At 57.9% G+C, this 9,070-nt stretch overlaps 1 protein-coding gene and 1 pseudogene across 1 annotated transcript in view; one reads left to right on the top strand and one right to left on the bottom strand.

The window, feature by feature from the left end:
* TMEM255B (transmembrane protein 255B) overlaps window positions 1-8,015 on the top strand; it is a gene marked incomplete at its 3' end in the record, with an annotated part of 33,211 nt that extends 25,196 nt beyond the window's left edge. The window contains exons 6-9 of the mRNA XM_035003778.1: window positions 373-458; window positions 1,318-1,477; window positions 4,066-4,209; window positions 7,968-8,015. Coding sequence (XP_034859669.1) covers window positions 373-458; window positions 1,318-1,477; window positions 4,066-4,209; window positions 7,968-8,015 — 438 coding nt within the window. The remainder of the gene's footprint in view (window positions 1-372; window positions 459-1,317; window positions 1,478-4,065; window positions 4,210-7,967) is intronic.
* A 42-nt stretch (window positions 8,016-8,057) lies between these two features.
* LOC118009626 overlaps window positions 8,058-9,070 on the bottom strand; it is a 5,369-nt pseudogene continuing 4,356 nt past the window's right edge.

Genomic DNA, 9,070 nt, shown 5'->3' with positions numbered 1-9,070 from the left:
ACCTGTCCCCTCCTGGAGCTGTCCCACCTGTCCCCTCCTGGAGGCATCCCCACCTGTCCCCTCCTGGGAGCTGTCCCACCTGTCCCCTCCTGGAGCTGTCCCTGCCTGCAGGCTCGGTGCCTGGAACCCTCTCCTTCTCCTTGTCCACCGAACAGTGGCTGCCTGGAGCCCCTGGCTTGGCCAAGCAGGGCCCTTGAACCCCTCCAGCAGGGAGGGCCCTGCCACTCCGCAAAATCACTACACCTGGAATGGGTGGGGGAAGGGCAGTTCGGGAGACAAGGCTCAGCAAGAGGAGCTGCCTGACTGCCCTGTGCGCCGTGGCTCCCGGGGCGGGCAGCCCTGCCCACTGGGACGAGGTCTCTCTGCGTGCAGGTCACCTGCCACCCCTCGAGCGGCCCGTGTCAGCTGAAGGTGAAGAGCAGCACCTGCTACTGTTGTGAGCTCTACAGCTGCCGGAGGTGAGGGCGGCCCCTGCTCCCAGCCCCCCGGCCCTGGGCCCGCACGCCGCCGCCTCCCCTGTGGGGAAGGGGTGTGGGGAGAGACCGAGGCTCGGCGAGGTGGTGCGGGTTGGGGGAGGCCGTGGCCTCGGGCCCCTCGTCGTGGCTCTGTAGAAGCTGTGAGCTGGATGTGAGCGTCCGGTTTCTCAGGGACGTCTCCCGGGTTGGCTGGGGCCTGCCTGGGGCGGCGGCGGCGGCGGGGCTCCCTTCCCCGGGCCTGGCCGGCTCTGGAATGCTCCTCTCCCGTCCTCCGTGGACAGCGGAGGGCTCGCTTCTCTGACATGGGCTGGGAGGACCTGCCCAGGCTGCAGGCAGCCTCACAGTGCTGTGGGGGCCTCCCCCAAACAAGAGCTCCATCCCACTTCCAAGCCCAGACGGGAGAAGCAGCATGCGTGTGCATCACGGCTGCCCCCGCAGGCCCGTGTTGGGAGGGCTGGGATGAGGGGGCTCGCCCTCCCGTGTTCATGGCTCAGCCACGAGTCCTGCTTGCTCTGAGGGGACTCAGTCATCACCCTTCTGCCTGGGCCTGGGTTTGGGGAGCGGGCCTGGGCGGTTCTTCCTGCTCAGAGGCCTGGGCTCTTTCCCCAGAGGGATTTCCAGACGCCCTGCGGACAGCCTCGCCCCCAGGGCCCCAGGGTGCATCTGGGCTGGTTCCTGGGGGGTGGCCTCCCCCACACCAACAAGGCCCGCGGGGTCTTCACAGCCGAGACCACAGCTCACCAGATTCGGTGCACGGCTCGAGCGCCCGCATGCTGCGCCCTGCCCGGCTGGCCTGTCACCCCCTTGCCGGCGTGGGTGACAGTTGCCTCTCCTCGGGCAGCACGGAGCCCCCGCTCACCTACTATGAGTTCGTGGGCGTGCGCGGCTGTCAGGACGTGCTTCACCTCTATCGGCTGCTCTGGGCCTCGGCGGTGCTGAACGTGCTGGGCGTGCTCCTGGGCATCCTCACGGCAGCTGTCCTGGGGGCCTTCAAGGACATGGTGAGTCGGGCCCGGGTGCTGGCCCTCCAGACGGGTCGGGGCTCGGGGCCCACGTCCGCCGGGGCGGGCAGGGTGGGCCTCCTTATCCTCACCTACAAATGGGGGAGTAGAGGCTCGTGAAGACAGCCCGCAGGGTGTTGGCGACCCGGCAAGCCTTCACCGGCTGTTCACACGAGCGGTTCCTCTGAGGCGCGGGCTGCCCCAAACCGCTGGGGACGCGGGAGGAGCGACTGACCTGCCCCCCACCGTCTGTTCACCCCACCCCCTTACCCCCGCTGCACAGGGAACCCCCGAGCCTCCTGTCCTGGAGCCAGGGCTTCAGTCCGCATTTGCCCAAATTAGAGGTGATCCCGACGTGTGAACCCGTGAACGGGGGCTTTAGGGCTGGGCGCCTGGCAGAGGCGGGGGCTGCCAGCCGCGGCTCCCGCTGAGCCTCCCCGCGGGCAGCGCCCTCCCAGCTTCTCTCTGTACGTCTGCGCCGGGAGCAGCTCACCCTTGTCCTGTCTTCTCCCTGCACCTGCTTGTTCTAGACTTCCCGCGCAGCACACACAACGCCTCCTGAAGCCGGTCGCCGACGCCGGAGAGCGCACGGCACCCACTTGAGTTGGGAAAGGCCAGTGTGACCACACATGCCCACCAGGCCCCCACAGGCCACACCCAAACTGGCGTCGGGCTGGCGCTTCCCGAGTGCTCTGGAGACCTTGGTCATTGGCCAATTTTAGGAGCCAAGTCCACAGTAAAATTGCTGGATGGTTCAGAATGAAGCGACGTCCAGAAGGGCCACCAGTCAGCAAAGGCCACAGAGCCATATCAAAGCTCTGGGGTACTGTAAGAAAGAAGGAAGGTTATTCCTTAAAAATTTACACCTACTGAGTAGTCTTGTAAGTTTAATGGATTTTATAATTTAAAGATTATCTTTAGGCCCCCAAGGCTGCCGCCAGATGCTTGCCCGAGGAGGGTGCAGGGAGGCAGAGTGTGAGGACTGGGGTCTGCAGGAGGGTCTCCGGGGGCGGCGTGGCCTCGGGAACGTGGCAGTGCGTTTAACCCAGTCTGTGTGGGGAAGGTACCTTGAGAAATGTGGGCGGCGAGTCCTCAGGCACGCGGCTGGGCCCTGGGCAAGTCAGGGCCAGATGGGCAGGTGTAGGGAGAGAGGCCTGAGCCAGGCTGGGCTCCCAGCGTCCCCAGCAGAGCGGGGCTGCCCAAGCCGACACGTTTTGCTCTCTCATGGGAGACCCCAACCCTGCTCATCCTCCAAACCCCAAAATGGCACAAACACAGAGTCAGGCCCAGCAGGGCCCTCTCCAGCCCACAACACCCTGCCACCAGCCCTGCATGGCCCAACCCCCAGGTTGCGGGATGCAGCCTGAGGGATGCTCCCCCACAAATCCGGTCTCAGGTCTCAAGATGCTCTGCACACCCCTCCGTGTGCATGGCTCTAGTCCCCCAGGATAGCTCGTAGCTCAGCCCAGCGCACACAGTAGGTGCTCGGCAGGGTGTGGTCATGAACACAGCCGGCGAGTTGTGGGCCCCCAGGTTCCCGTTCTTTCTTAGAGTCCTTAGTTGACTCTTGGGGTGTGCAGAGGCAGCCCGGTGCGGGGGGGCCAGGAGGTGACAGGTGCATTAGCAGAGCCCCTCCCTCCGAGGGTGTGCTGGTGTGGGCAGATGTGGGTGTGTTCTCTGCTTCCTTTGCTGCCCACCCCCGCTGGTCCCCTCCCATCCCCACCGCTCAGGACCCTGCCTCCACTTACCCTCAGTGGGCGGCTACGAGTTTTCAGATACTCCCTCTCTGCTACCGAAGCCCCTCCCCGACGTGGCAGGGCCTGCCCCGTGGTGTCGGTGGGGGGGGAATCCAGGTCTGTCCGTGCAGGGAGGAACCTCAGTCTGGAAGCCCCCAAGCCTCCCTCTGGGGAGGGCTCCAGCCCACAGCCCCCTCTGGGGGCGACAGGCGGAAGGCCCAAGTCCTGGAGTCACTTGGTGAGCTCACAAGAGCGGGGCCCAGAGGGGTTGGGTGCTTTGGTGTTATGTGCACTTCTCCAGAAATCCCTGCAACCAGGGGGCGCAGCCCTGTGCTGTGGTGTCTGGACAGCACACGTGGGCAGTCAGACCCCCTACTGCCACACCCGGGCTGAGAGACGCCCCGTAACAGATGCCCCTGGGGGGGAGGAACCAGTGGTGGGGTTTTAAGACTTATTTATTTATTTTGGGGGGGAGGGGCAGAGGGAGACAATCCCAAGCACACTTCCCACCGAGCGTGGAGCCTGATGGGGGGCTTGATCCCACACTCCCACGATCATGACCTGAGCCGAAATCCAGGGACGGACACTTAACCTACTGAGCCACCCAGTCACCACAGAACCAGCAGTTTTCTTGCTTTTTCAAACAAAACACCAAAGAGATCCTGGCCTAACCCGGCATGTTGGCGAGTCCCTGAGACAAAGAGAAAAATAAAAAACAAAAATAAGCCCTGCTTTGAGGGGTTTAGTTCTGGCCCGAGAGGCGTCAAAGGAGGGCGGCGGGAGGACAGGGCTCCGCAGGCCATCAGCTTGCAGCCCAGGTGGCTGGCTGACGTGTGTCCCTTCTCGTGACAGGTCCCCCCGTCCCAGCTGGCCTACGGCCCGTCCACTCCGCCTCAGATCCTCTACAACCCCGCCCAGCAGGTCCTGGCCTACGCGGGCTTCTGCCCGGCGCCTGCGACCCTCCCCACCTGCTCGTCTCACCCTCTGCCTCTCCAGGTAGGCCCAGCGTCACCCAGGGGACGCCGGTGCGCTCCCGCCATGGGCAGCAGTCACCCAGGACAGCCCTGGTCAGACGGGACACGAATGGGGGCTCAGGTGGAGGGAACGGGGGACCCAGTTCAGTTACAAGTTACCAGAGCCGGCATGGCGAGGGTCTTGGGGACAGTGTGAGGGAAGCCTGGCAGACGACTCCAGGCCCCTCCACATTTCTGGTCTCCTTTGCTCCATGTGGCCCTGGTGACCTGGCCTTTGGTGTCGTCCTGACCTTGCGCCTTTTCTGACCCAAGCCCGGGTACCGCAGAAGTTCACTTCAGAGTCCTGGCCAGCCGCCTGGGGCCTGTGAGCAGTTCTTTAGGGGGAACTGTGGGAGCTTGCCCTCCAGCCTTACTCACAGCAGTGGCCACTTCATAGGGCCAACCCAGGAGGACACTCGGGCCTGGGGGCTCTTGTGGGGAGGGGGCTGTTTGGCGGGGCTGAGACCTCGTTCCCGGGGTGGTACTTGCCTCCAGTCCTGGGCTTGGCTTCTCTGTCTCCGCACAGCTCCATATATAGCTTGGCGGAGCCCACACGCCAGCCCAGCTGGTGCCGTGGGGTGTCCGTGAGGTCCAGAGAGGCCTCCCCAGTCCAGCAGCACGAGGGGCTGGGAGCAGGTGCGGGAGGCTCTCTGGAGCCCAGGACACGGGGCACAGCATGCGAAGGAAGGCTGTCACCTGCCGCCAGCCAGGGGAGGGCCGGCTGGGCGTGAGCTGAGTGTGCACAGGCCTCCTGGTCTGGTGCTGTCTCCACTCACCTTGAAAATGAGCCTAGCGGCTGAGCTCCCTGGTGTAGGTGGGGCCTTCGAATTCTCAGAGGGTACCCGACCCAGGAGTCTACCCGAAGTCTCCGCAAGGCTATGCCAAGGGACGCCTGCCCCTTCCCAGGAAGCGTCGGCCAGGTAGCCACTCAGCAGGTCCTGAGTGGGCACCAGGTCCTGGGCCCATGGGGTTGACGGGTGTGAGGCGCCCCCAAGCACCCTGTCCTCAAGAGGGTGAGGCCTGGCTCAAGAGCGTCTTCTCTGCCTCTGTGACATGGGAGGAATGACCCCAAGGGTCAAGAAATGAGAGTGTTTGCCCACAAGCCCCGTAGCGCTCACCCCTGAGGACAGGTCATCACACGTCACTGGGCACAGCCCTCCCTGCCACCCCGGCAGCGACACTCAGCAGCTCCACCTTCCCTGGAGCATCACCCACGTCTGCCTCCAGGCATCCCCCTTGGTCCCCACCACAGTGAGGACCGTGTTCCTCGACCGTGGCCTGTGTCCTGAGGGTTCTGCTCTGTTTCTCATCCCTTTAGTTTGTGGAGCCCAGAGTGTGAGACCCACAGCTGTAGGGAGGCTGGGTCCATGGCTGGTGGGCCACCTTTGGGGACAAACCCCAGTGCAGAAACGCGGACCTGAGTGCAGGCTGGATCGGCCCAGTTGTCACTCTTCCACTCCGGGGTGGGGGGGTGTGCCCCCAAGCGCTGGGCCCCCAGTCCTGTCAGGGCGCCTGCTCCCATCTGATGCCTCGCACAAGCTTGGTTGTGAGGACCGGGTGCACCCCAAGCGCCAGCCTGACTCGGTCCTTGGAGGCGGGCAGCTACTGGGGGGTCTTCTGAGTCTGGGTCCTAAGCTCCGGGCGGCGTCGGGCGGGCGTCCTGCTCTTGTAGGTCATGATGCGTCTCCTCGGAAGATGTGCCCCTTGTAGGGCATGGGGCGTGGTAGTGTCCTTCCTTGTCAGCCGCGGGGCGGGCGAGCTGGACCGCCCCATTCCATCCTCAGCCGCCGTTGTCCGAGCACAGATGCTCCTTCTGTGCCCCCGGGGGGGAGCCTGGGCTTTCCTCCCCGTGTCTCATCGGCCTCTATCACCAGCGTGTGCAGGATCATAAAACGACATACACACCAACAATCAGATTTCGAGGAGATGACTGACTGGGGGGCTCCCTGTGTCTCCTGGGGGGAGGGGGGAACTGATGCTCTGACTCCATGACCAACAGAGAGGGAAAGGGAGTGCTTGAAGCGCTGTCACGGCAGCGAAGAACCCACCGTGTAATAGCAGGGAGGGGCTCGCAGGTGGGGGCTGTTTTGAGCCGTTCACTGAAAGACCTTAAAGGGAACCCACCTCCCCTGCTCCTGGCGGTCACCTGGTCAGGACACACAGGAGGGGCTCAGTGTCACGACGTGTGCGAACAAAGACGGAAGCAGAGGTGTGGCTGCATCCTATGACCAAGCAGTGTCTTGTCTGCTTTCCTGATGGGGCCACCTGTGTGAGCAGAGCTGCCCCAGGGAGGCCCTGCCCACCAGACGTTTTCCTCATGATTCACAGCAGTTTTCTCTGTGGTCCGTGGTGGTTTAGTCTATAGTTCGTGGTGGTTTAGTCCATGGTCTGTGGTGGTTTCGTCTGTGGTCTGTGGTGGTTTACTCTGTGGTCTATGGTGGTTTAGTCCATGGTTCAAACTGGTTTAGTCCGTGGTTTGTGGTAGTTTAGTTCATGGTTCATGGTAGTTTAGTCTGTGGTCTGTGGTGGTTTAGTCCGTGGTTCAAGGTGGTTTAGTCTGTGGTCTGTGGTGTTTTAGTCCATGGTTCAAACTGGTTTAGTCTGTGGTCTGTGGTGGTTTAGTCTGTGGTTCATGGTGGTTTACTCCATGGTCTCTCAGCTGCTCGTTTCCAGTGGAGAGCTAATGGACACATGCATGGTAAAGACTGGGAGCTCCCAGCAGACCACAGAGAATGTTCTCTAGAAGTTTGGTTTGTTCCCCATGGTCAGAAGGGAGAAAGAGGTGGGTAGAGCCCCAGCCATTGGATTCTGAAGCCCATGCTGAGAACTCTGAGTAGGGCAGTATTCTTGGGTTCAGCTACGGCTTATGAGGAAATTCCTCTTTCAGAATGCTAAGGCCCTGGGGTCCCTGGCCTCCTTGGTGGGGAGGGGTCCAGGAGGAGCCCCAGAGAACAGATGCACTGGCCTCTCAGGGGCCCTGGACACCTGGCAGGTGGAGAGCAAAGGGACCACAGCACCACGGGGAGATCAGAGCTCATAAACACACTGTATTTCACAGAGGGGACTGTTTGATTTAATTATTTATTTATTTAGGCTTTTAAATTTTTTATTTTAAAAAATAAATAGCCAAGAATAATTTATTTTTCCTGTGGAAAAATTATCATGACTTATTCGAGATTTAATTGCAGCAGGATAAAGTGAGCTTTTGTATGGTTCAGGTACAACACATCTTTGCAAAGCTAAAGAAGCTGAACGCTGAACCTTTTACATTAACTGAGTTAAATTTTCACATTACCAGTTGTTTTTATGGCTTATATAATCACTTAACAATTTTTCAAAAATCATTTAAAATGACTGAAAAACAAAGGTCTCCAATATCTATGAAATAAGTAAAATATCAGTTAGAATTAGAACACTTCTTCAAGAAAATGGTTAATGGCTTAATTGTTATTGTCTACTCTTATCAGATGAGTTGAGAAAATGAATTCACTTGGAATTTTTGCTTTAGTTTTTCTAGTAAATACTGTACTACTTATTTACTGTGTTTAAACCTTAAGCTCAAATCCCATATCTTAATAATCCAGAGTTGAAGGCTTTCCACCTTGACACTGGATAGCAGAGCTTCCTTGAGGCTATTAAGATGGGCCACCATTAGTAACTGCTTTAAACTTGACTGAGCAGGCTTAGCAATTAATCCCATTCCAGGGATGCTTGGGTGGCTCACTCGGTTGAGCGTCTGCCTTCAGCTCAGGTCATGATCTCAAGGTCCCGGGACCGAGCCCCACATCGGGCTCCCCGCTCAGTGGCCAGTCTGCTTCTCCCTCTCCCTCTGTGACCTCTTTTGCTCTCATTATCTCTAATAAATAAATATCTTTAAAAAAAAGTCAATTCCATTCCACCTGCACATTCATTCTGATTTGCAACAATGATAACACAAGACCTGGACGAAAAGATTATGAGAAAACGAACAAGAAATACCCTAAAAGTTACCATCTTCCTCTGGCAGAAAACCAGGGAGTCTGTTTTTTTAAGTGAGAAAAAACCCGCACAGATTCAGTTCCCCTATACAGCCCTTGCTTATTCCATTTTTTATTTCAATTTTAGATAAAAATGGATATAGGGCTACATGGAAAATTAACATCAACATCTAGAGAACCATAAATCAAGACAAGATGATGAGAAGTAAGCATGTCTGTTTTTTTCCAGAACTCTTTTACAACTCTGCTTTCTTGGAAGGGAATTCATGAGCTGTAATACTTGAGATTTTCATCTGTAGGTTTGAGGATTTTCTTATCTGCCATATTCACCACCCATCCGGGGCAAGACCAAAGAAAATCTGCCTTGGGTCCTTTCAAGTACTAAGCATTTTGAAGAGTTCATCTTTAGTGATATCAGGTAAAATATAGCCATACTTCTTGGCAAGTTCAAGTCTTGCTTCAGGAAATTTGGCAGGATCGGCCAGGTAAACACAATTCTTTGCATCAGTATAATACGGTACCAGTGCTTCAGGCGGAAGCATTCGTTTTGGAATGGGTTGTCCGTGCAGAAAGAATGGAATGGGTTTACACAGAATTTCTAGACTTCTTGGGTCATAGAAGGCCGTAGTAACAACACCACCGTTTTTCTCAGTTGCAGCAATGGCTAGTTCTGAAGCCAACTGCACTTCAATATTAACTTTTGCCTTAAAGGTGTCAGCACCCTCCTCTACCAGCTGGACACCATAATCCCTTTTAGGTGGCTGGATGGTCACACCTCTTCCACTGACCAGCTGAGTAAGTCAATAGGTTGAGTAGGATCCACTTGACCCAAATCAATAGGATACTTCAATCTATTGAGACTCAAAG

This window comes from Mirounga leonina, unplaced genomic scaffold (genome assembly GCF_011800145.1).
Source record: "Mirounga leonina isolate KUSES-001 unplaced genomic scaffold, KU_Mleo_1.0 Mir_127, whole genome shotgun sequence".
In the NCBI taxonomy this organism is placed as follows: domain Eukaryota; kingdom Metazoa; phylum Chordata; class Mammalia; order Carnivora; family Phocidae; genus Mirounga; species Mirounga leonina.
The sequence above is the reverse complement of the archived record's forward strand: the minus strand, read 5'-3'. Positions and strand labels throughout refer to the sequence as shown.